This window comes from Trematomus bernacchii, unplaced genomic scaffold (assembly GCF_902827165.1).
Source record: "Trematomus bernacchii unplaced genomic scaffold, fTreBer1.1, whole genome shotgun sequence".
Taxonomy (NCBI): Eukaryota; Metazoa; Chordata; class Actinopteri; order Perciformes; family Nototheniidae; genus Trematomus; species Trematomus bernacchii.
The window spans coordinates 2092790-2119723 of record NW_022987778.1 but is presented as its reverse complement, the minus strand read 5'-3'; the positions used below and the strand labels follow the sequence as shown (position 1 = coordinate 2119723).

The 26934-nt window shown below is 41.2% G+C and overlaps 1 protein-coding gene across 1 annotated transcript in view; it reads right to left on the bottom strand.

Moving 5' to 3' along the window:
* The window catches only part of LOC117497214 (protein inscuteable homolog), a 47646-nt gene extending 30604 nt beyond the window's left edge, over window positions 1–17042 (bottom strand). The window contains 2 exon segments of the mRNA XM_034149088.1: window positions 6386–6477; window positions 17026–17042. Coding sequence (XP_034004979.1) covers window positions 6386–6459 — 74 coding nt within the window. The 5' untranslated portion in view covers window positions 6460–6477; window positions 17026–17042.
* Window positions 17043–26934: the final 9892 nt, after the last annotated feature.

Sequence of the window (26934 nt, the reverse complement as noted above, 5' to 3'; positions counted from 1 at the left end):
ATGTGTCTTGTTAGAAATGAATCACACAGTGAACAACACAATGCCTCAAACTCAGAGAGTCAAATCACCCACAAAGGAGGAAAGTGATCAGCAGGAGTTGAAAAGAGCTTTCAATTCTTAATTTGGCATCATCTTTCTTTACAAAGCACCCAAACAAACCCACACAATGTTTCGTGTAACAGCAGACTGGATGACACAGAAAGGAACATTTTCCATTATGCTTATCAGGTAGTGTGTATTTCCCAATAGACTCAAAGTGACACTCTGAGCTGAAATGGGGTAAACAAACAACCGAGTGAATCTAAAATGAGCAACAATTCTTCATGGCACTTCATTCATATCAGACCTATTTCAAACCATTTTCCGCAGTTATATAAGAGCAGTGCATAAAGATGGACTCGTCTTGATTTACACGGCCATCAAACCACAAAACGCTCCCTCACCAGCGGGGAGAGATGATAAATAATAGGCTTGTTTTCCAAAGGAGGGGAAGCGGTGCTCTTCAGCTCGCAGGGAATCACAAATATTTACATGCAGGGCCAAGAGAGGGTCAGGCTACAGCATGCTCTATTATCCCAGACAGGGATCCTGTGGAGATGAAGACCACTCCTCTTCTTCATCAGCGGCTGGCTGTCAGGGACTGAGCAACAGCAGACAGGAGCTGGATCAAAGCAATGTTTTGTTTTAAAAAATTGGTACTAAACACTTTGTTGTATTAGGATTGGAGGCAGCGGTGGAAGAGGAACTCAGATCTTTTAATTAAACCTGAAATAAAAATGTAATTCTCACCTAATTTGCACTGAATTAACTCGGGGTTTGTGAAGCAATCTAGTTTTTGTTCCCAGTGAAGAGTTCTTGATCCTGCACAGCTGGAAATAAAACTTTTATGGTGTGCAAGAACTTTGGGTACTTTAAACATGAGAGAGGGGGGGATGGAAAGTACTGAGAGATGAACTAACACATTGTTGGCATTGCAATAGGACGCATTTCAACATCTTTATCCATACAAAAAGGGGAGTGCCACGTGTGTAAATAAATGGAAAATGAATCAAATGAATCTGAAATTGTTGTGGTAAAAACATGGCAAAGAAACATGAGGAACATGCAGAAATGTGTCTGCAATAAAGCAGGATTTCTGTTCAGATGTCCTCAGTTTCCGTCGCAGTGTGCTCACTCCTCCTGCATTAAATCAAAAAGGATAACTTGAGCTTTTCGATGGTTCACTTTTTCAACTTTCCATGTGCTTAATGCAGTTGTTCTGCTGGATGAGTCACTCTCTGATCGCCGTCTGTCCCTGAACTCAACTCCACACTTCTGAAAGGGAGATGACTGCTGACTACATTGATAACATGCTTTAAAGAAGAATGTTAGTTTGTTGAGTGAGAGTTCAAATATGGATTATTTTTACTGTTTTATTTTGGATTGATTAAAAACACAATGGACTTGTGGCGCTTGGTTTCTAGACACATTCACACTATTAAGTGCCAATTTCAATATGTTGGTTTGTTTGTACACTCGATCATGCAAAACATTTTCAACGACACACACACACACACACACACACACACACACACACACACACACACACTTGAGGCTAAAAACAGCAACAGAGTTCTCGCATGAAAACACACGTTGAGCATTCATCTCCTAGCGTGTGCTGTCTGAGGGACATTCAACTAATCCTATCATGAGGCTAATACAAATAATGTCAATGTGCTTTAAAGCGCAGTGAAAGTCACATGTTTGCACAACATATCAGTGCTCAGTGTGGAGCAGGTTTGAAACACCTGTTGTCACTCAGGAGAGGCCGTTTGTTCTTCAGGGGTGGCTGCCCGTTACTGGGCTTGTTCGACATATCACAAGAGGCTGTAAGCGATTCAGGAACACTTACACTTCATAGATCATGAGCCCAGGTTAAATAATCCTTCTCTTTGGTTGCCCACTGATGTTTTGAGTTAAAGTGGAGTCCCCCTGTGTGGCTAGGTTAGTCCGGTTTAGTGGAAGAGTGTGAAATTAACATGTCGTAAAATACAGATTACAGACGTCATTATGGACTTTGTAGAGGAAAACGGGGAAAAAGAAGAAGGACGTTTTACATATAGTTTAGCAGGGTTTGTTGATTGATATACATGTGATTAAGATCTAACAATTCACATACACACACACACACACACAGAAACAGAAGATATAGCTTTTTCTTTGTCTATGTTATATTAAATCAAAGTGTTGGACTGTGGTTTGGACAAAACAATATAAAATGGCATCTGATTGGGCTTAATGAAGAGATTATGGGCTTTTTATAGGACATACACCTCATCAATTAAGTAAGGAGATAATGGGCAGACTAATTGGAATATCAATTTGATGCAGCTCTCATTAAATCATTAGTGATTTAGTGACTCATTAACTTAACCACGATGACCTGGCTTCCCTTTAGCTTATGTAAACATATTTTTAAGTGAGAATGTTTTCCAAATACTGCACTTAACCTCGATTTATTTTTGATAGACTTGCTAGCAGACTGTGGGTTTTGATCCTATATGCAATGGCTTAAATAACAAATAAATGCACCCATGATACAGTGCAGTGAGTGGTTAGGAATAGAAAACCGTCACAAAATGTTTAATATGGACATCTGGAATGTTCCATCATCTGCTTGCAGGCCAAGCAGCTTGTTTGGAAACGAAACAGTGCAACATGTGTTTGTTTATTATATTATTATTTCTGTTTTGAATCTGTTTGCATTTATCTCCGAGTATTCTCCGCACATTTTTCTGATGGAAATCATTCAGCTGTCGTCTGCGTATCAAAGCCTGACGCCTGATGTCACTTATGAACAAATGGAAATCTCTCTCGAATCCCACAGCTGAACCACAGTCCAGCGGGCCAGAGTGAAGGGAAATGTGGGCAGAATGAGCTGCGAGATTTTGAAGACCAGACCATTGAGGCTTTGGCTTCACTACAGGAGGAAACAAGGACACGTTTGTCCCAGGAAGAATTAAATACATAGTCAGACAACCAAATAGGATGTTAATGCATTCCTATTTTGCTTAAAAACCAGAATATTGCGAGCTTGAACTCTCTGAACAAACCTCATAAAACAGCTCTACTGAAAAGTTCTACAAAATGCTGCCTGACTGTAAAGAGCTGACAGATGAGCTAAGAAAATGGTTAAAGCATATGGCTAATAGTACTTTTAAATGGGTGCAAGTCACGCCTTGATTTTCTGGGGTAAGGTCGGGTCTGTGCTCCTCCCGAAGTGTGGTAAGGGGATATATCGTGGCCTCTGACTGGCAGAGTTAAATCCTGGCAACGAGGATCGGACATCTGACTCCCAGATGTGTCCGACGGCCTCTTATGTGCAGCCAAAAGCAGACTCACCTACAACGGCACACTGAGTTATATTCCCTCTTGTTCTCTTTGTCTGTGTCTAACCAACTATAACTCATTTCTGTTTTCCTTTGACTTACGCTCCCGCCCTCACACATGCAAGATTAGTATGTAGTATATCTACTGCAGACACACGTGGAAGACATTATACTGTACACGCTTCTCTTTTTCAAATGAGGGTTGCACAGTAAATAAAAATGTTATCGGAATATATACTAGGTAAAGCTGGTATAAGCTAAAAAAAAAAGTAAAATCTGGCCTAAAAACTGTATTTTTCAGACTTAAGGGGGACATAGTATGCTCCTTTACAGGTTCAGACTTCTATTTGGTCTCTACTGTGACATGTCTCCATGCTTTAATGTTCAGTCTGTAACCTGAGGCCAACATCGTCCAGCTGATCTGTTGTGGAGATGTTTGTCAACTGAGTGCATGTGTGCGTCGCATCTGTGTTTGCAATTTATTTTTTAATACAATTCAGTCATTGGCTCCTTTCATCAGTTGATTTACTGAGCCTGCACAAACAGGATTTATGTTTGTGTAAGTGGGACAGACAAAGAAGAGCAAATCAGAGATGATCTGTTTGTTTATGTGTGAGTATAAGTGTGTGTGTGTGTGCGTGCGTGCGTGCGTGCGTGAGGGCGTGCGTGCGTGCGTGAGGGCGTGCGTGCGTGAGGGCGTGCGTGCGGGCGTGCGTGGCGTGCGTGTGGTTGCCTATCGCGTGATAACTGTACTGATTTGATATCCAAGGGCATGCATTGCGTGTCTTCTGCGGCGCTGTGTAAGCATTTGTAAACAGAAAACTGTCAGTATATATATATAGTCAAATGTGTAAATGATGACTCAAAGGAGGAGATGTTTCCCATTAAAAAAATACGTATCATGAGCTGACACTTACACAACAAAGACGTCAATTATAGTTTATATTCTAAGATTGACAGATGTTTGAAATCACATCATTTGTTTTGGATGAGCGTTAATAACTCCAAGTTGCCAATTGCTGATTTGAAAGCCTGATCCGGTTGAAGGCTGTTTATTTGATGTTGCTGCTTAGTCTCGGCTTTCGTGACAGCGTTGTGATGTTGTTGCTTCAGTTTCTGATTGTTAAACATCGACACACTTCTCTTTTTGCATCTTGACCGCATGTGTTTGACAGATCTTTTAGGATTTCTGCTTGCCAAGTCCACCTTTTGTGTGCAGAAATCAACCTCAAATATGGCATGAAATGGTGGACAGATGTTTTTAAGGGAAGCAGTGTGTGAGGGTGTGTCTTTGTTTGCATCGTCACTGAGGTTTTGACCTTTTGACCTTCTGCTGTTGACTTCCTCTAAATGTGTTGATGTAGGATCCCGACTAAAGCCGATATATTGGTTTGGGGATGTTGAACCAACAACTCTAATAAAACATCAACCACTTCATATTCCCTGATATGAAGGGGATGTGATTTTTACTCCGGAGCCTCTGGAGTGACTTTCTATAAGACCTGCCTTGACCTTTCTCAACACACGCGTGAACCATCTGAAGTTTATTTAGTCCGAGTTTCAGTTACGTACAGTGATTATCTAAATCATGGAGTCAGAATGTAACACACATTAATGTTACGGAAAGTATTGTCAAGTTTAGCGCTGTACTTATTTATATTTTCTACATAAACAATTGATTAAATCACTATGTCATCTACAGAGTGTTCTAGCGTCTTTCAGCTGACATTTTGTGGGTTTTATAGATACAACTTTTACCCTGTTTCCAGCCACAGCAGCCAGCCATTTTCAGCAAATACGCTCTGATTAATCCACAGTAAGGACAGCACCACCAAATGTCATACAGATAGGAACTAGCTGGTCAACAAAATAAGCATATAGCACCTAAAGAGCCAGATATTTCCCTCAGGAGTTTGTAGAGACCATGACTGAGCTCAAAGGAGATTTGTATCAGTAGGATTGCCAGAAACACAAATAAAAAAGAGACTTATGCTGAAAAAGTTACTGTACATATAACCGTTTGCTCTCAACTGAGTCATCCACGGCAACTTTATATGATGATATATACAGTATATAATATCTAATTATATATTGAAAAACAGATCTAAAGTAAGTATGCAAGGACCAAAATGTTTATTTGTTGGTAAGAATGTAACTTTAAGAGCTATTGGCAGTAATTAGTGAAGCCCTGTTGATTTAATAATAATTGATTTAAGTAATTTATAAAATGTTTCAGGCAGTTCTATAAATGTGTGTGTTGTTGTGTGTAAGTGCATTTCTGTTTGTGCCTTCTCTTAGCACTGAGAACCGAATGCACCCAGCTACCTCATCTGTCACCAAACGTCTCTGTGATTCATTCATCTGCTCACAAACCACTGAACATCTCCAACGACACAACTAGACCCGTCACCCGGTCACACCTCAATCTCTGCCCCCATGAGAGCTGTCATGAAACCAGCATCTGCCCCCATTACTCTGCATTATCAGGAGGAGATAGGGGTCAAAGTGTGCTGCATTTTTGGGGGGCCTCATCTACAGATGAAACAGGAAGGTTATTTATTCCTATCACGGCTATTACTGTCGGTATGTTGTTTGTGTGTGTGTGTTTCTGCATGAATATGACGTGTGTGTGTGTGTGTCATGTGCATCACTGGCTTTAACATTGACATGACCAGAGACTGCTTCATACTGTTTAACGTTGTTGTAATAACCAAAAGTGGAACAATCTTTTCCTTTCTCTATTTAAATACTCTTCCATCTAAAAAAATCATTTTTTTGATAGTCTTCAATATTAAAAGACAGTTTAAATGTGCAGAAAAGTGCTTTAAAGGAAACATAACTGTTAAGCCCTCAGCCTTCAGGAGCACACACAAAATGTAAATACCCTTCCGCTGCATTATGGTGTCTGCAGACGTCTTTATATTTCAAAGCCACACCAAATAAAACCAAAATACCCCCTGGTGTATGTTCTTTTTAGAGATCTGCGTGCACCTTGTGGTCAGACTGCTGCTACTTGCCTCATCGGGGATGAACAGAGCGAGCTGCTCTGTCTGGAGCTGCTGCGAGGAGACGCCATTCTGTCCGAGGCCATCTTACTTCAGCTCAGCACCTGAAACACAAACCTCAAGGTCACATGACATGAACATGCTCTTTTGTCAACAATTTTTGCAACACAAATTACTTTTAACAATAAGCAACAAATGTGTGTTCCATTGTTTGATATACACATTCAACCCACAGAGAGAATATAAGATGGACACAAACACTGCATCCTCCTGGTGTTGTTGCACTGCAGCGTTATCCACGACAACATCTCCTTATTGATCCGCCTCCAAGCATTCTATTCTTGTCTTGTCTTTTTTTCCTCCAAGTAATTTAATTATCAATAAACCTCACTGTTTTAAATAGCTGCAAGCTGCTGGTGTGCCAGTGGAATAATATTTCTTATCTTCTAATTTATTGGCTGGCTGCCAGCCAGTGACTCTCTTCCCTACTTTGAGCCTGAGCAAAAGAGGCTGACGCTCTTAAGTGCCCGCAACTTTATTCCGCCGTTTTATTGATGTATCCCATTTAGATTAGTCCATTTTCAATCGGGAGAAGCCGCAGACGCCCTCCCGCCTGAAACACACTCTAATCCTTTTAGTTAATGATATCCTGCAGTGGTGTGGTTACAAATTTCATGTTTACTGTGGAGTATAATTAGCAGGTAGTTACAAAGTGAGACGATCTCCCTCTCACGCACACGAGCACACACATGGTTTCAGCTGTAGTGCTCTGGCTTTTTATTAAATGTGTTATGGGATCGATAAACAGGAATACTCCCAATAAAGACATTGAGAGGGGTGTGTGATGCTCGTGGGACGTCACTGCTTTGATGTTTGCCTGCTTTGAAAGTGCCGCAGTGTTTTCAGCTTAAATGCCACGAAGAACTGATCCATTCTGTAGAGTTTGGAGAAGGAGAGGTTCAGGAGTCACGGTTTCGTATTTTACTGTTTGCTTCGATTGCTCCGAAACTCCCCGGGTTACGTAAGAACAAGGGACCTATCTGATCATGGATTACAGAGAATACATAATGTTTAGGGGGTGAGTAACTGAATCAATGACTGTGATTACCAGCTGGATGAATAGGTCACAAGATAGTGAAGATAGAAACAGATGCAAAAGACGGAGCAAGAAACAGAAAGATGCAGAGAGGAGAGAGGGGGGAGAGGAGGGGTCTTTTAACTGCAGTCTTGGCATGGCTCCTCCAGGGCCATTTTCGGAGAAAGCATCTCAGCGAATCAAAAATTATACCAATAGTGTGCCAGGAGCACGAAAGTCTGGCACTGAGCACCCATTTTTTGGGGGGAAAACACCCATCTATTTGAATGCAGTTTGAATATTACACCACAGAATGGGCGCTGATATAATTGCACCGTTAGTTTATTACAATAGAGGTGTAGATTAATTATATTGGCCCTATAATTGAGCACGGGGTCATCGCCAACGAGACACAGATCCAGCAAATTCCATTACATGTCCCTCCGGCTCTTTATAGCGCTCTTCTGTGGATTACCATACAAATGGAGATGAGTTGTCCAATCAAGCAATTCAGTCCTGAGCACTTAGAGTGTGTCACTAAGTGCCGTGTTAAGGACCATTGCGCTGAAAGTGATCCCCGTCGCTCCGCAGTGAGTGGCCACCGACTGCTAAACGGAGCATGGGGGAGGAGAGCCAAAGGTTTTTAGCAAAATGTCAGGAGTTTACAGCAGGTTGTCGGTGTTCCCAAGATGTTTACAGCTGGACAAGGCTCTTTTTTATGCTGTAATCATTTAAAGGTCACCTATTATGCAAAATCCACTTTTTCATGTCTCTTCTACATCAACATGTGTCCCCTCTGTGTAAAGAGACTCTGAAAGTTTCAGGAACAAAGATTCTCTCTCTTTTTGTCCTGAACCATTTATATAAAAACCTGTCTGAAAATGAGCTGATCAGATTTTGGCCACTTTATGATGTCATAACGATGTTTTGGCTTGTGTAACCATTAGCCAATCACCAACCAAGGTAACCCCCCCCCCACCTTATCACCTGAATCTCCTCCTAGAGCACCATTGTGTTCTTTGTAACCAAGTCTCTCTCAGAGGGGCGTGGGGAGGGGCTCCTTATTTTCATCTAAAGTAACAAACAGAGAATCAGCACTTTTGAAACAGGGCTGAAACAGAAGGGATTATGGGTAATGCTGCAATGATCTGTTTGGTGTTTGGAGCCAAACTCTTCAGAGACATGTTCTTGTATATAGGGAGGCTGTGGCTCAGTGGGTAGTGTGCTGGACTTCGAATCAGGGGATAGCAAGTTTGAGTCCCACTGCAGTCAGCATGTCGTTGTGTCCCTGGGCAAGACACTTCACCCCAAGTTGCTCCTGGGGATTGCCCACAGTACTGAATGTATGTAAGTCACTTTGGATAAAAGCGTCTAACAAATGACATGTAATGTAATCTATCTGAGACCTATAATATATTGATGAAAAACAGTATAATAGGGGACCTTTAAGAGCTAACATTGTACCCTCTATTCATGTTAAAGCAATACTGTGTGTCCTGCAGTTTAAACATCCCCAAGCACAGGAAGGCTGCAAGTGTTACAGAAATATGAGTTTCCTAAGCAGATGGTCTGCTTTGACGGGATCCTGGCTAATTTTCGTGCTGGGCTGGACATTTCTTTTTATGTCTGGGCTGAAACCCGAGCGGCCCTCTGGGTTTCCCCGCTCTGTTGCCGTGGAGAACGTGTCGGTTGTAGGTAGGCCAAACAAAGGACACCTCTGTCTCGGCCTCATGTCACATGCCGGGTAAAATAACAAGCACTCAGTAGGCTAACATACGTGTGTGTGTGTGTGTAAGGGAAATCGCTACGATGTGCCCTGCAGATTTACTGCCGCACTTGTATTCATTCTTTGCATGTGTGTGTGGAGAGGGATTTAAATGTTAAATGTGCTTGTGTGCATGTTTCTGTCACTTGCAGTTTTCCAGCCATGTTTCATGTAATGTCTGTAATGTCTGTTAGTCACGCCAACTCCTGCATTCAATATAAGAGTCATTTAGTGGTCTTTATATAGTCTGGCTGTATGGAAGTCAAGACAAAACAAAGGAAGAGCAGCTACATATAGCGAAGGGCCTGAATAGTGAAGCAGTGTTTAAATGATTATACCATAAAGAACTGAAGACCAACCAGGAACATTCAGCTTCTGTTATGAACAACTCAAAATCCAGCACTACAACATCACCTTTCTAAACAGTAGGCTATGTATGGTTAACCCTATTTGTCTAAATAGGGGACGAGACTGTTAAAAACAATATCAAATTATTATTTAAATGTTATGTTAGCTGTGTGAGATGGACACCGTTTTTCATCATGCCAAGACTATGGTTTAAAAACCCAACTGAGAGTCAATTGTTACTCCATTGTACAGTATAAAAAGCACACACTCTTGCTTCTTCCAAAAGAGGAGCAGATAGGATGAGAGAGAAAAAAAGACAATCACGTATAATCTGAACATTGCCTTGGTGAAAAAAATCTAATGGTCTTTTAGGTCGCATTCACACCAGCCTTGTATAGTCCGGTTGAATCGAACCCTTGTGCGTTTACCCGCTTGGTCCGGTTCGTTTGGGTTTATGTGAACGCAGTCCGAGACCTCTGAAGTGAACTAAACAACCGGACTCTGGTCCGCCTAAAAGGTGGTCTCTCTCGGACCGCTTGCAAGTGAACTCTGGAGCGGTTCATCGCTGGTGTGAACCATAGGTGTGAACGCAGTCCGCACCAAAACATAGGAAGCGTAGTATTTACGTGTCACAAGAACGCGGATGTCTTCAAAATTGTTAGCGAAAGAGTGAAGCAGAATTAAGTGTTGAACAGTGTCGTGTAAAGTAAAAACAACTATCAAACTAAAAACTATACATAAAAGTCAGAGCCACCTGCCGTCGGTGAAACCTCCTCCTGACTGCAGAACGTCTCTCATTATATGTGTTTTAATGTTTTTTAACGGACGTTGTCTGATTATATAATCATATGCTGGAGTCTGTTGTTGATCTCCAGATTAACAGCAGCATGAAAATAACCTGCCGATGCTCCATGGCGGAGGCTCCGGTAGATATGGTTTGCGTTTGTACCTCCTTAATGTCTGACCAATTGTTGAACAGCATTTCCGTGCACATGACTTGTGTTTAAAGCTTATAGTCCGTTTGAGTTTTGCCCGTGTGAACGCAAACCAAACCTTCTGAAAAATGAAACAATGTAACAAACTGTCGTCTGGTGCGCACCTGAGAAGTGACTATTAGGTGTGAATGTGACCTTAGTTTATGTAATGCTAAAAAAAAACATATTAAGATTTGAATTTGTTGAAATCACATATAGCACTGAAATGACTTCAGGACTTCAGCTCTCATTCTCCTAAATCAGATGTTAATTGTTAAAGAGCTGTCAACCAATATTGTTCTTTTCTAATGTTAGACAATTTAGACAGTTTAAAAAAGTTGGTTGGTTTTGAAATTGTCGCTGCACCACTCACTGTATTCTCCGTTTTAATCCCTGAATGCTTTTTCTTTCGCAGGCCTCATTCTTAACTAACATATAAAAAGAAGCATGTGCTGGATAATGTAGCACCAAGTTTTCATTGTCCACTGACCTCATTGTTTGTGCTCTCCATAACTGCACTGGTTAAAAATACATTTTCCAGTCCTTTTTTATAATAGTCTGTGGTGAGGCCGAATGACTTTCACAGATTCTGGGTAAAACCACAAAATGAATACAAAATCGTGTCTGCAGAAAACAAAATACCATACCCCTGTGGCTTAGCTTCAGTGTTGTGCCAGAAGCAATGAATTTCTGTTTGACAAAAACATAAGAAATCGAACTCTGAGGAAATTAGAAGAAACAAGCGAAGCCACTCACCACTTTGAGAGGCCAAAATCAGCTTGAATCAATGTGATGGAGTTCAGGACGGAGTCAGACAGGCTGTGTACTCCGAGTTTAATATCCTTGTTGTTTCAGGAGTGCCTCATTGTGTAACCGATTCCTTATGGTTTGGCTTTATTTCAAAACTGCCAGCGATTAAGTACAAAAATGCTTTTTCTCCTACTGCTCTCCCTACAGACTAAAAGCTACTAAAGAAGTTTTCTCCGGCTTTTTCCCTTTAAATACGGTGGACTAGATCTGCGACATTACGGTGCCTCGCTGCTCTTGTCCTATCATTGAGCTTGAGACCGGTTCACAAGAGGAGACGGTGGTCACGGTTTCACCACAGAGCTGTCATGTAGGGAGGAAAGCGGAGTACGATGGGTGCTGCATGGGTGGTAGGGTGGGAACAAGCTGGAATTGCCGAGCTATGGACCCGACATTCCCATCCCACACACAGTAGGAAGGCTCAAAGTGGGCCCTTGTACTTGCACAGAGACCCACACAGGGCAGCAGATAATGCCTGATGTTAACTGCTACTGTCTGAACGTTTGGTGAGTCAGCTCGTTTCTCCACTTGTACAACACTGAAGATACTTTAACAGCATCTTACTTACAACCTAGAGTTATTTCATGGTTACAATACACCATATATCCCGTAGTAAGATTTCTAGCCTCAGTGAGAAACGACCTATGAGCAGGCAGTTTTAGTGCAGTGCTCAACCCATTCAGCTGTAATCATACATCATACACTGCAAGAGATTTATCCCAAACTAATAAACTAGAATTACTGTTTAAAGACTTTTTAATTGTTACTACAATAGTTAAGTATAACCTGTTGGAGCGATGATGTAGAGGTGACAAAGACATGGGTTGTGGCACATGGTATAAAACGGCAGCTTTGCAGATATGCTAGACTCAAACGGCTGAATATGACAAAAACAGTACACCTACCTAGTGCCTATATGATGACTTCTGATGTGAAGAATATAAGAATTACTGTTTTAAAAAGCCAACAATAACACAAATTGGAAGCACAATAGTTCAACATCTGTGGCATTTGATAGTCTATAGCAGGGGTCAGCAACCTTTTTGATATGAAGTGCCATTTAAAAAAATATATTTGATCAGCGTGCTGACGTTTGTGAACTGTCAACGGGGGGGGGGGAGAGCTCGACGCTCGTGAACTGTCTGTGATTCTCCAGAACACACAGATGGCCAATCCGCCCCTGTGTAGCATATTATTTTCGATGACAGATGAGCAGATCGCCATGGGCTTTCAACTAAAGACACAGCCACTCAAAAACTGCGGCATGAGTACAGCTCCTTATGGGTACTGCAATTTCTGAAGTGCCGGCGCGGCGTTCTGGTGCGCTCCGGCAGCACTACACCCCTGATCGTTTCACCATGGAGGAAAGCAGCAGAAAGTCGACTGGAGTTAAAGAGAGCGGGGCCCAAAGTTATCCTTCTGCGCTGCGTTGCATGCATGGCTTCCTTCTGCAGGTAACAGGGAGACGCGCTCTGGCGGCAGTCTCGTTCAGGATCCGAAAATACAATTTAAATGTTTTGCACACTTATTCCACTTATTCCACGTGTGCCACTGGTTACGGTACCGCACGCGTGCCTAGGGTTGCCGACCCCTGGTCTATAGTCTTTAATGTACCTTACGCTAACGTAACTTAAGCCAATGGTGAGCCAATGTAACTTAAGCTAACGTAATTTAAGCTAATGGTGAACCAATGTAACTTAAGCTAAAATCACTTAAGCTAATAGTTAGTTAATGTAACTTAAGCTAACGTAATTTAAGCTAATGGTGAACCAATGTAACTTAAGCTAACGTAAAATAAGCTAGCTTCACATAAGCCAACGTGCACTGAGGTGACAGGGGTTTACAAGCCATGTGAATTAAGTTACAAACCCTAAAATACCAACTCATCTGTCAATTTGTCTCTTCTACTGTATATTAAGCCAGACATTGGAGGGGACAAACTCTCCAGACACAACAGCCCTCTTACCCATTATCTCAGCGAGTCTAAATGCAGTGCATTCCACAGATAACACTGACATGGGCCACTTATTATAGGTTGGGTTATGTTTTGCCAAGCTAACACTAAAAACATGTGTTGAGTTATATCTGTATAATCTTAATATTTCCCATAGTTTGTCAACTTGCAACATGATCTGTGTTTGATATCCATTATGCAGCAAATACCCTCCATTACGTTTGGCTTGTTCTTTTACATTTTAAGCTTTATTTGTCAACTGAGATTGACTGTTTTCTTAAATGTTTACACTGTTAGTTTGCTGAGTTTGAAGAACTGCATCAAGACACAAGAGGATTCGGTCCTTTGTATCTTCCTTAATCAACCTGCTACTTGAGTTTTCCTATAGCTATACCAGTATTGGATTGCTTAAAGTTACGTGACTCTTACCAATTAAGGTTTTACTCTTCTTATCCAGCATCACACAAATCCATTCACACATTCTGAGACTTGTTACGTAAACTGCTGAGGTATGCAGCCCCTTCTCAACACTCCTGGGGTAACTGGGGTCAGTGCCTCGCAGTTACCCACACAACTTTTCCCAGGGATCTGAATGACCTTCTGAGGAAACTTTTTGGCAACAAGCCAAGCCTCTAGGCTACCATCAGTGCTGGTCTATTTGTAGAATATTTACATTGAAAACAAAGAAGGACTTCAAGACAGAAGCAGATAATCAGACTTAAGTACACCTACACAACAGTTTAGTTCGATGTAAATAAAAAAGCTGAATGCTTCCCAAAGTAATAACAATTACCATGGTAAGTTTGAAAACCTGTCATTTAGATTTCTTGGCAGAAACACAATTACCATGTCCAAATAAGTTCCTCAAACTACTACAACTTTATAATTCACTTCAATGTTAGCCATTCAATAAAATATGGCATATTTGTACATTTTTTGTTGTGCTTATGCCATCATTGGATATTCAGAGCTGTAGTAGATGTGACGATTTAAGTCTGACTATAGTGAAAATATGAGATTGGAGATGGATTAGAAGAAAGTGATTAGAATCCATTGAGGCTGACATTAATTAAAAGTGACTACAACTGCGTTTCTCTACAGAAGATGAAACAATTAACTTTAAAAAATGTCCTTTTAAAACCTCCAAAAGGTTAGTGTTTGAATAAGACTACGTATCAAGTTATGATTAGAACATTTATTTGCCCTTGAACGTTAAAACTCATACAAGATGTTTTATGTTGAAGTATAATGACTTATCCACAGTTCAATAACATGCAATCTACTGTAGACTACTATGCGTGATATTTTTAGATATTTTTTTTGTATCCCACTTCAAAGTGACCTAAAAGAAATGTATTGCACAACCTTTGAGGGTTCCCTAAGCCTACATCCATCTTCCGGTGATCTGTCAAAGTATAACATGCTTCAGATTTGAACTTAATCATTTCTGACTCTGAAGTCAAACATAATTGGACACACCACTGACAGCTCCATCCAGCCTCCTCTATTCACCAAGCTTTCTTTGCATGTGAGGACGTATGTAAAACAAAAACCAGAACATTACACTTACAGCAGGTATTAACTTGAATTTTGTTTGGAAGAAACACAAAACCAAATTCTCCCACAGTAACAGTATAACGATGTGGCTAATGATAGGAAAACAATGTCAAAATCTCTACATGTCTGAGGGTGACAGTGATGGCTTCAGGAGCGTCACAGGTTTGAGTGTGACACATCGTGATGTCAGGAATAAATGTGTGGGAGGATGCAGAGAAAGCACCGCTGTTTTCATATATTTTTAATGCAAGAAGTGGCTGTAGACCTATGGTGTTTTCGAGGGGGGTTTAAGAGTGGATAGGGAATGTGGAATTCGGGAAATGTATGGGGATGGATTCTGGAATAACAATACAACAAATACTCCCATTAACGGCTCTCCAAATACAATAGATGAGTTTTAGAGAAATATTTTCTTTAACAAATATTTCTTTAACACAAAAAATTCAGATGGTCGGGAGGAGAGCACTGCTTTAGGAGCTGATTGGTAATTACATGGAGCATTGCTTTGTTAAACCTCAGCTCAAAAATGGGTTATAAATACACAAATCTTTGCTTGAAAAGGCCCGCCCATGGGGACACTTATTCACCAATGTACACACATACACACCATCGGCATCGAGCCACCATGTGTCAGGGATTACAGTGGATAATTAAAACCCACAGGAAATATAGTTCAACTGAAGTAAATAGCCTTTCAGTAGATGCAGGAATAAGATAGATTCTAGTGTACATGGTATATTGACAAGTGGTCGATATGAGAGGCGTGTGGTGCAGTGGGTTGATCGTTGGTGTGATCGTTGGTGTTCGGATCAGGGGGGTCACAGGTTCTAACCCCACTGCAGTCAGCATGTCGTTGTGTCCCTGGGCGAGACACTTCACCCCAAATTGCTCCTGTGGGGATTGCCCACAGTATTGAGTATGTTAGTCGCTTTGGATAAAAGCGTCTAACAAGTGACATGTAATGTAATGAGTCATTTTCCCCGTGACTTTTTACTGGATGGGTTGAAACTTTAACAGTGCATCATTACAGGATAGAGTTAGAGGATACCATAAGTTTCCGGATGGCACTAGGCTGAAAAGGTTCTACCACTGATTGATAAGTGAGATAAAAGTGTTAGAAAGTTAACACTGTTGGAAATCAAAGGTTGAGGTGATGAGGAAGTATTAAAATGTCTCCCTAATAGATAATTAAAGTCTAGAATTTACAAGGATAGAGTTGGTTATTGTTCCGCGTCTGTCACCAGCTTCTTCAGATAGGATGGACTTCTTGACATTTAAATTGATCCCCAGCAGCGTACCTGACAGCACAACCTCAGTTAGGATCCATTGTACTTATGTCACTCATTCACCCAACCACTGATACCCAGGATGTACACTTAATGTACAAGAAGGAACATCTGACTTTTGCGAAAACATTCTTACTAATGCAATCATATTAAAAGAGATCCACTAGAAAAGTGCATTTCCAGCATTATAAAAACACACACTAGTCTTAAACCCAACATGATAACAATAGCGTACAATGATTTTTCCGACACCTCTGGAGCTATTCTCAGCAGTGGATACAGTACAAGCACTCCATAAAAGGTTTACTAGAAATAAGAGCTGTTTTGGTTTGCCTAGCATGCCATAATTGCCCTGCTGTCTCACCAGTTTGGTAGATGAAAAAGCTCTTCCTTAACAGGCTCCTGACAGGACTAATGAGAAGATTCCCTTGTAAGGCCAAAAAACCCAAAACCATGCAATCTATTCGGGGATGGGAGCATTCTTTCCTTTGGCATAATAATATGAAAGTTGAACGCTGTGCCCTCATGGGGTTTCTAGGCAACCTCTATGTGGATGAGATCAGACGGGGTCAAGTTGCAGACCCACATACACACAGACCTGTAACTCCAACCATGGATACAATCAGCCACCCTGTTGAATGTCACGCTAATAAAAGTGGACAGATCGCTAGAACTGATACCTCCTCATTCCTCACACACCAAAGCAGCCCCAGACACATATTTTCCCCTAAAAATATGAAATTCAGCTGCATAAACAATTATATTGCCTCACCACAAGTCTGCTAAAGTGAACACACAGTCTTGGTGCTTGACAGTCAGCTATAAAAGTCCCCGTAATTCTCTTCTTTTTTTTTTAAAACACAGATGAAGATCCAGAGCACCATACCTCCTGAGAGCTCAAATAGTCCCAACGTCACACCAAGAGACATATCCAAATGCATCTTAAGCTTCCCAGTTCCATCGACAGTTAGCGGAATAAATAACAAGGGGAAATCAGGCGGTCATGAGACAACATCCAGCGCTGACGAGGGGTTTTTGGTGTGGAGTTCAGCAGCTCCAACAGGCCAAAGAGACTGGAACTGGATCCTGGCTCAGTTCAGTGAAGGGAATCGTGTGGGTACCTGACACCGGTGCAGTGACGGGCAGCGAAACATCAGGAGCTGCTTAATAATGAATGAGCAAGGCCCACACACACACACACACACACACACACACACACACACACACACACACACACACACACACACACACACACACACACACACACACACACACACACACACACACACACACACACACACACACAGCAACCACATGGCTAATAGGGAGTCATACTAACATAATTGGAGACAGGCTTACTGCATGGTCAGGTAAAAGTAGGGTATGACCGTAATCAGCCTTTGCAACTTGACACATGTTGCTAACAAAGTACTCTGTCATCACCCTGCAGCACTACATTTTACACACAGCGGGCCTACACTGTGTTTAGTGCTGGTTTATAGTTGGGATTCTCATAAAACTTGCTTTGATACCTTATTTCATGAAGTTGTAGTGTACCAGCTTTAAACACAAAAGAGACATGGCTGAAGAAAACATGAAGGAGATCTGAATTCTAACCCAGTGCGGTGTTCAAAATAACAGGATTGATGGTTGTTGACTGTATGACTAAACCTCGGCCACACCCACTTTAGAAACAGAAATTGATTGGCTGAGATGCAGTCCTCGTGGCAAAGAAGAGGGGAAAACCCAATCAGAGCCAAGCATCGTCACCAGCTCCAAGAAACAAAAGTAGAAACTGTTTCTCTCCTATGAAATATCACCTCGCAGTCGAGAAAATATAAGCAAACACTGAGGTTAAAACCATAAGACAAAAGTGCATCCATTTAAAAAAAACCTGTGGTTCGACTTTGTCCAAAGATTATGTCAATGCAGAACCCAAAACCAAAAGCGAAATCCAAACACAACACGCATGAAACCACATTGTCATGACATATGTGGTCGCTTTCGCTGAAAAGTATAGAAGGATTTGAGCAAAACAAAACATTCAGGGATTTTTCCAACGTGGCAACACAAGACCACATACCTAAAAATAACTAGAGCATTGTTGTTTGTGCATTGCAATAACAAGAAGATTGCAAAAACACAGGAGGACTCGCTGGTGCTCACTATTTGTGCATCATTGTGCTTGTGATCAGTCCCATTACACACAATAAAGTCAGACTGAAGCATCCTTTGTGCATCAGTCAACCCTCACAGTAAATACAGAGCTGAATCCCACATCAAATGCACGCTAAAGATTCATTGAAAATGTTTTCTCTCAGTGATTGTGATGTTATGTTAAATGTTTGTTGTTTGTTTTTCATGTATTGTGTCTTGACATTTGTCCATGTTGATGTTACACATGAAGCTGCTGTGATGCAAGTCAAATGTCAGACTTGATCTGACCAATAAAGTATTATCGTATCGTATCATACATTGTTTTGAGACACCTATGCTAGCTGGAGTTCTCCATTAGAAACCAGAACCCTATGACATGCAAAAGCCATTATCAAGGTTTCTAGTCATTCTCTGATGGCACAGAAAGTAAAGGCTAATGTGTTTGGGAATGAAGACACATCTGCAACCCATCCAAAGGCCCAAAGCATGACGGGGGATCGGGGCATCACGTTCAGAAGGAGCCTCAGTTTTGGTCCATGTGACATCATGTGAACCATCCAGACAGTATAAAAATGTCTGGCACACATCCCAGTCTCCTTAGAACTAACATCCACATTTGACAATCTTGCACCTCGTAATTTATGTCCAGAGCACGCTCGGTGCCAATGCTGCCGAAAGTAGCGTGCCCTACATGTAGCGAGGTGGAAGGTAAGAGTGGTGGATCGTCATGAAGTGAGTTAATGTAGGAGGACGGAGTTTGCTTCCCATTACAGACCTGCAGTTAATGGCGGTATTTTATTAACTATGACCATTCTTTTCTTTACTGAGCCAAGTGTTGAGATGCCTGACCCTGGTCGTTCCTGAACAATATATTTGTTGCAGAATCTTTCCCAACCTTAAACACACTTTAGTTGCCATTTGCAGATATTTAAAGAAGCGTGAATTTGAAAAAATGCTTGACAATACTGGCCAGTACATTCATTTATTAATTTACTACGAAGAAATTACAAAATCAAAATCTCATATGAGCTGTTTCATCTTTAACATCTGCGGATTATCTCGGTAAATAAATGTTGTTGTCCTCTCTCTGGCTTAAACCCCTCTTCTACCTATAGCTAATGTAATTCTACCATGTGAAGATCCATCTTAGTCCTTATCTATCATTGATTTCAACAGATTGGAAAACATTTATTACAACATTTATCATACTAAACAAAGCATCATAATCTTCAGTACTAAGGAAAGTCGAAAACAATGCAGAACTCATGTCGTGTGTACATGTATAGACAACACCTCATACCATTTTCTTCTTCAAGATAAAATACCATCTGAACATTTGAAATCTTTGATTTATAGAAAATTGATGTTCAACTGAAAACGTCCCCTGGATGAGTGGAAAAACATCTTCTTCTCAACAGAACATTTCCACCTGGTACCAACAAGAACAGCCTGTTATTTACCGCTTAGACGTCTCAATAAAACAGCAAGACCTCAGCTTCCCTGAATGAGAAGACTCCATAAAAACAACCTATGAAGACTTTTTGGGATTGTAAGGTTGTTGTATTCTAATTAAAGGATACAAAGCCTATCAAAAAGACTGTACGTTGAAATATACCCTACAAAGGATATCATAGGACCAACATGTACCGTAAATACGTTCATTGGGACTTTTAACAGTGATCTTTCAATATTTATTTTGAGGTCAATCTTTAAAATGTTAGGGGATTATGACAGCAGTTACAAGTTTTATCTAGATGTGTTGTTCTTATGTATTTCGATGTTAACTATACACTTTATTTTGGCTAAACGTATTGACCTTAAAATGTCAAAACCTTCTAACAAAGAACTGCATCTTCAGCAATCTACTTAGAAGGTCCACTATACTTTTCCACCACCGTGTAAAATATCATGGCCAAAGTTTTGAAGTTAGTGATAAATTCTTGAGAAATCAGCTTCCAGGTTGGACCTCAGGCATGTGGCCAAAGCAATCCTTTGAAGCAGATTCCCGACAGCTGCAGGAGCTCTCAACCCTCAGCATCATTGCCTGATTTCCCCTGTCAATCAAGCCAAGAATGACGTCACTGGCATTTATGTCACGCTGCTGCTTCAGTTAGATGGAGTGCCTTGGAAATGGCATTGGTCCAGTTACGGCCCACTTTTACATGTCAGACCGACCAGGCCACTACAAAACATGGGAGAGAAGCAAGATCCATACGCACGATTTATAGCCAGCTGTCTGTCTATCCATCTCCGCCCACGGGCACCTACAGTACGATGTAGATTCATGACCTCATATCCAACGGCGCATCGTAAATAAACCTTGGATAGATACGTGGTTTAGACACCACATTTGGGGTCCTGAGTAGCCTGATATTAGGGGGCCACACGCAAAATGTCTGAGAAAAAGAGAGTGGATTGGGAGGGGAGGAGGCCGTAATAGCAGCAATTCCTTGCGAGTCAACTCTCCAGCTGTTTGACATTAGGTGGTGGGAGTGAATTAGGTGGGCTGGGTCCATGTGTGTGAGTTTAGGGTAGAGGGGAAGAGTAAGAATCGAGGGTGGAGGATACGTCCACTGCCCAGATCTGAGACGAAGGAACACAGGCACCACTTCAGGGCAGGGTGGAATTTTTTTCAAGGCGTTTTCCTCAGACTGTTATTCCAGTTGTGAACTAAAGGCACATGCAGGGTAAATGGGACACACATGGGGTCAATGTGATAAGTAAATATCGGCTGTACAAATCGCAAAGGTATGCAGGAAAAGCTCCATATGTGCCAACCGAGATCACACGTGCCACTTCAAAAAAGCCATTTCAGTGCTATTTTTTCCACTTTGGGCACGAAAAGTAAACACATGTGAGAGTTTTTTAGGGTAATTACGTCTGGAAAACATTCTGCCATGTCTCATTTCCTATATACAGAACAGTCTCAAGAATAAAACCTTGATTTTAAAGGGAGATATGCATCGTCCACAAGGTGTAACAAATGATTGCTCGCATGGTCAATAGTTTTTAGATTTTTTACAGGTTAAATTAAATGATGGATAGAATATAAGGAAGGACAGTTATGCACAGCAAGACTAAAGTCCTATAAGGTTTATTTAAAATGTTAATTTTTTATGCAAAAATACCAAACATTCACAAAATGTTGCTTCTTAATTTTGATGGATTGGGTTTATCTCCATCTGATTTCATCATCTTGTTCAGCAACTTGTGATGTATGATCTTTTTTTGGACATTTTGTAAACTAAATAATAATACAAAACTTTTGAAAACAACTGGCAAATGTGTTGATATTTCATTGACTCGTGAATTCATTGATAAAGAGTTGCAGTTAGATCTAGTATTTGAGTGGCAATCAAGACATCATAATGATTAATTTCAGAAAATTCTGCTCAACTATATAGTAATTTAGTTCTACTGTACGATGCCATTGCCTCCTCTGAGTTGCAATCACTGCTGTTTGAAGCTGTAAGAGCTGACAGAAAGTACTAAGAAAGGATTGTTGGAGGTTACCCAAACAGAAGATGACACCACTAGAGAGAAGGAGTAGTAACTCCTTAAGACTCCCAAAGGTGCTCTCAACAGCGCCAAGACTTCTTCATGAGGAGGAGGGAGCGATGACCTTTCTTCTTCTAATCACACAGCAAACAGAAGCTCAGGAGTACTGAAGCCTCCGTTTCTCCTCATGATCTCCCCAATGAACGGAAACAAGGGCCTCAGAGCAAATACAGTGGATGGCAATCACAGGAGAGACAGATAAACAGACTGAAGCCCATAAAGCCGTGACATGCCTCTAATTAGCAGATGGAGATGAGCAGAAAAGAAGCGGAGGTCAATGCAAGAGAAGCTCCTGGCTGACGCTCTAATACAACCAGTCCGATATTGATTTATCTTCCAGCCCCGGGCCCCAGAGTGGCTGCCATATTGGACCCACCTACGCACAAATTTATACCTGCACTCTCTTAATTGAGTCCCCACTTTAAGGAGAGAGCGTCCACTGAGTCATGAACGTTATCGCACTTATGTGTCAACGTTACCCACATAAGGCAGCGTCAACGTGGACATGTGATACATACAACGTCCATATTTTGTGAAACATTGATGTTGGGCTTTCTCATTAATAAGTGCTGCCTCTTGCGATGGTCCATCTTTACTCAATAGTATGTGGGGGGATAAAGGTTTAGCTTCCAGTCTGATTAAAAATATCAATACACACCAGAGAAGATTGAGATTAATTTGTAATGTTTATTATTCTTAGATGTCACTCCTTGGGATCAACAGCAGGAGGTGTTTTTATGAACGCCTTTTACACAATTTTCTTTGATCCCAGTTGTTTGGAAGCCATAAAAACTGCCTCTTTGATTAATGTTGGAGACGTGCAGCTGGCTCCATGCGGAGGAAGAGGTTGTCTGTACTCAACCGAGGTCGAAGGTCAGCAACTCAAAGGTAGCAGCTCGAGCCTCTGTTGTTGGAGCCATGCAAGAGGGGAAATACTTAATTTGTAACGGAACAACCTAGCTTATAACTCTATTCTTAATACAGTGGTGCAGGGATGAGTCCGAAGATCCCCAAATTAGTTTTACCATTTCTAGTTTTAACCATGCCTTGCAACCATGATATCGGTGGTTTATAGCCTAAACTGTTTACCACTGGCGATTGCATAATCTTTGAGAATCATAAAAGTGGTGTTAATATTTGGAGATGGTCCTGCTGAGCAGAACATGTAAGTATCATAAACGTGGGTTTGCCATGGAGCTTATTTTCTGCAATTTCCAAAATCTCATTGCTTTTTGTCGAGGTACAACACTGTGTTATAATGGCGCCAACGGTCAGTCTACCTCGATTTATTACCTCAATCAACATTCTCCTGACAAGTTCATGGTCTCTAGAAATACTTTCAAGTCTTCTTCAATACAGCTTGGTGGTCATTTTGCAGGTAATGGTTCCATTTAGAGTAAAAAAAAAATAGCAGGGATGGTGAAGGGCGTTGGCTACTTTGTGATTGAGAAGTCTCTCCAATTTTGGCATTGGCAAGAGGGAGACAGCCAAATCACCAAATCTTGAGGCTTCAAAAACAGTTATATAAAGTCTGTGATTCATGCACACATTGTTGGCAGCCATGGTAGGTGCCATGTGTCGGCAATAAGGGTTCTTGAGTGTCTTGAATAAGTGGAATAAGACCATGCATCTCCTTCTTCTCAGTAAAAGCAGATGGGTAACACTTTGTAGGTGTACAGCTGTCAGATCAAAGCCAATGTCCTCTAAGTAAATTCATTTAAAATACCAGCAATGGTTCAAAGAAACAATTGTAAATGGGAACTCAATTAGTCGGCATCTGGATCGAAACAGGACAGGCCGAGCTGTGTTAGAAAAACTTGTGGGAAACACCAGACTCGTGGGAGCAGAACCAAAATGACCCGGCCCTGACTCCAACAAGGCCACACAGAAATAAAGTGAAGGGATGGAAAAATAGCAAAAGACAAAGAAAGAAACGACCTCATCCAGAAGAAAGGAGCTGGTAATGGAAAATGACAGGCCTTAGGCGGGTCCAGCTCCATGTGGGATCTTAGCCTTGAACGTGAGTCAACTTGTTACCTATTATTATAGAAGTAAATATACGGGATGGGTTTGACTTTAGTCTTTGATTTGGTAAAGAGGTCTTGTTGATGAGCAAGAAGCCTGTTTAGTAAGAGCATGCAAGTTTTAATTCACAATGCTTTGACACTGGCTTCACAAAAACCAGACTTGTGTGCTTCATGTTTCCATCTTTAGCTGTGGTCACAAAGTTTAGTCACACCCTAAGTGTTAGTTACAAAGCGCTCTCTTAATGTTTCAGACAATGACTGTGGGGGTGAGACTGAGAAGAGATTAGAGTTTTACAACGGAAACCCTGAGATTGTCCGCTCGTGGCGAGAAGACCTAATTAAAACAGAGTGACAGCACAGTGGTGACCACACCTGCATCTGTGGTTCATGTTGACCACGCTACGCCCGTCAGCTGTTCACCAGGCGGGCCAACGGAGAAAACAAGACAGAGAGGAACTATGAATCTGCATTTATCCCCAACCAGTCATGTATTATTTGATAGAAGGGCTGAACAGAAGTTTATGGGAAGTGGTTGTCATAGCTTGTCATTTGCTGGTGCTTAATAAGCCATTGAAACCAATTTAAAGCATGGAGCTATTTTCTATAAAACAGATGCTAAGCTATCGTTTGCTGTTAGGACTGAAAGAAGAAAGAAGCATTGCTTCCCAAAGGTTATTTTCATACCGAAATGGCTCCTAAACCAGTTGTAAAACTGGATTGACGTAATAAGGAAGGCTTACCAGTGTAGAAAGAGTAAGAAACTGAAGATGTTTAAGGTACATCTTCAAGTATCCTTGTATTTTTAGGCAAATTCAACAACCCACAAGTTCTAAAAGGATCAATCACAACATGAATTATTCCTTAAAGACTCAAAAGAGGAAAAGTCGATGAGCTCTCAGCAATTCTGCAGACTTAGATTGAAAATAAAGTCCAATTAGCATGAGAGTATGCCTGATCTTTTATTCCTCCCTAAAAAGGAACAACACCAAAAATATGAAAGTGGCTGGTGGCTCTGAGGCTATACCTACTGTAGGCACAGTGGCAACAATGACAATGCAAATATGCTACTACCAGGTATAATATTTACTGTGTTTACCATTCTATTACAGTTGATAGCATGTTAAAATAACTTAGTATCTGAAACCCCAAAGTACAGTTGAGACATATTGGAATGTCATCAACTTAAGTACTTGACAAAATAAAGTTTGAACCGATGGTGGTGTCAAAGGAAAAAGTTAGACTATTGACAGTTATTACAGTTCTTCCTTAGCTGGACTTGAATGTTATTGAAAAACAAAAACAAACTCATAGTTGCGCTCAATATTCAGAGGTTGACCAAAGTGAGTAGGAGTTATCCTCTGGGGAACATGACTGTTTTTGAGGCATTCAATAGTTTCCGAAAGGCCTACTTTAGACATTTTGTCTATAATCAAACGAACCAGAAGAAGTTCATATTTATAGCGCTCTACCCAGTTCTGTGTGTACTTGTTTGTCACATAATTATATAGTGACAACATAACTTACATGGCCACAGAAATATGTCTGGTCCTGGTAACATATTTGCAGTTCAGTACAGTACATGGACACATAACACTTTTTTCCACTCATTTACAGAGAGAAAGAGTATATATGGAAACACTTTATGACACATATCTTTTCTAAACTCTATTTGTCTCTCTCTCTCAAACTGACACATTTCTGTAGCACCATATCAAACAAACAGAAGCCTGTCTTAAAGACATGTGGTAGCCGTGTCTTCATCATCACTGTCATCCTCATCTGTGTTGCTATTCATAACTTCTGCCATTCCCACACAAACTAGATGAGCATACTGCAAACACATTGGCATTCAGCTCCAGCGTGACTCAGAACAAAAAAATTCAATATGTTCCGTTTGAGAACACTGAGCAGTGTCCCAAAAGGCCCATTCATATTCATCTTGATAGCATCAATTGGCAACTGCAAGTTCCCACAAAAGGGATGTTGAAGGGTACGCAATGATTTACAGTTTGAATGTTTATCTGACCTGTATATCTGTCAGAGTCAGTCAGTGATGGTTAAGTGTTCACGTACATACGAGACAGAAGTATCAACACAAACTGTCCCTTGGTTTAAAGAGGCCAATGTATTTAGCAAATAAGTAGGTAAAGTCCTGCAATTGTAAAGACTTTATAACTGAACTTGTATTGAAAGAATACCTCACAGACAGACAGTCTTTTTCCATTTTTTTCTTCCTGGTATGGTGACGTAACCAAATCCGCGGACTTCCTCACACACACACACTCAATCTTTTCTCAGCTGCAGCTCCGCGGATTTCTCAGCCTGAGACGGCGGGATGCGTCGAGGCTGCGGGTGTGTGTGTGTGCTCGGGCTGGTTTCGGGCTGGGTTTCGCTGTCTCGCCGACCCCACGCAGCAACCAGGAAACCACACCAGTAAGCCAGCTCACACTGTCCGCTCCTCACAGCAGCGAGCCGCGCAACGTCCCGCCAACACGGCACCCAGACCCCACGCAGCATTCTCATCTGTTTGTCATTGCTGGTGTCATTTTCTGGTTGCTAACGCCATTGTAACCCATACTGTAATCACTGATGTTCCGCTGTAACGGTGGTGGACTCATCAGAACAGAGTGGGCGAGCTGACCAATCAGAGCACAGTGGGCTCACAGGGAGGGGGGGGGGGGCAGGAGCTCCAACAAGCCGTGTAGGACAGAGAGTGAATACACATACTATACAGAGATGCTGTATGAGAAACCAATGTGAGTTTGGAAAATTGCACAATATAAATCTATTCTAGTATACCTCAACAATGGAAATATGATCAGTAGAAATGGCCATGACATGGGACCTTTAACAACAGTAGCTGCAGGCAGGTGTTTCTAGCATAAAAGCTCTAATTGCTAGGACTCAAAAGATACAAAATCAGTTATTTCCCTGAGGAGGAGACCAAAAATAGAGCTAAAAATGATTAAATATTGGACTTTCATTCATTGAGTGAAACAAAACCTTAATGAATGTTAATGTTGTGCCTTTACTGCTGCATGTCTTAATAGGCA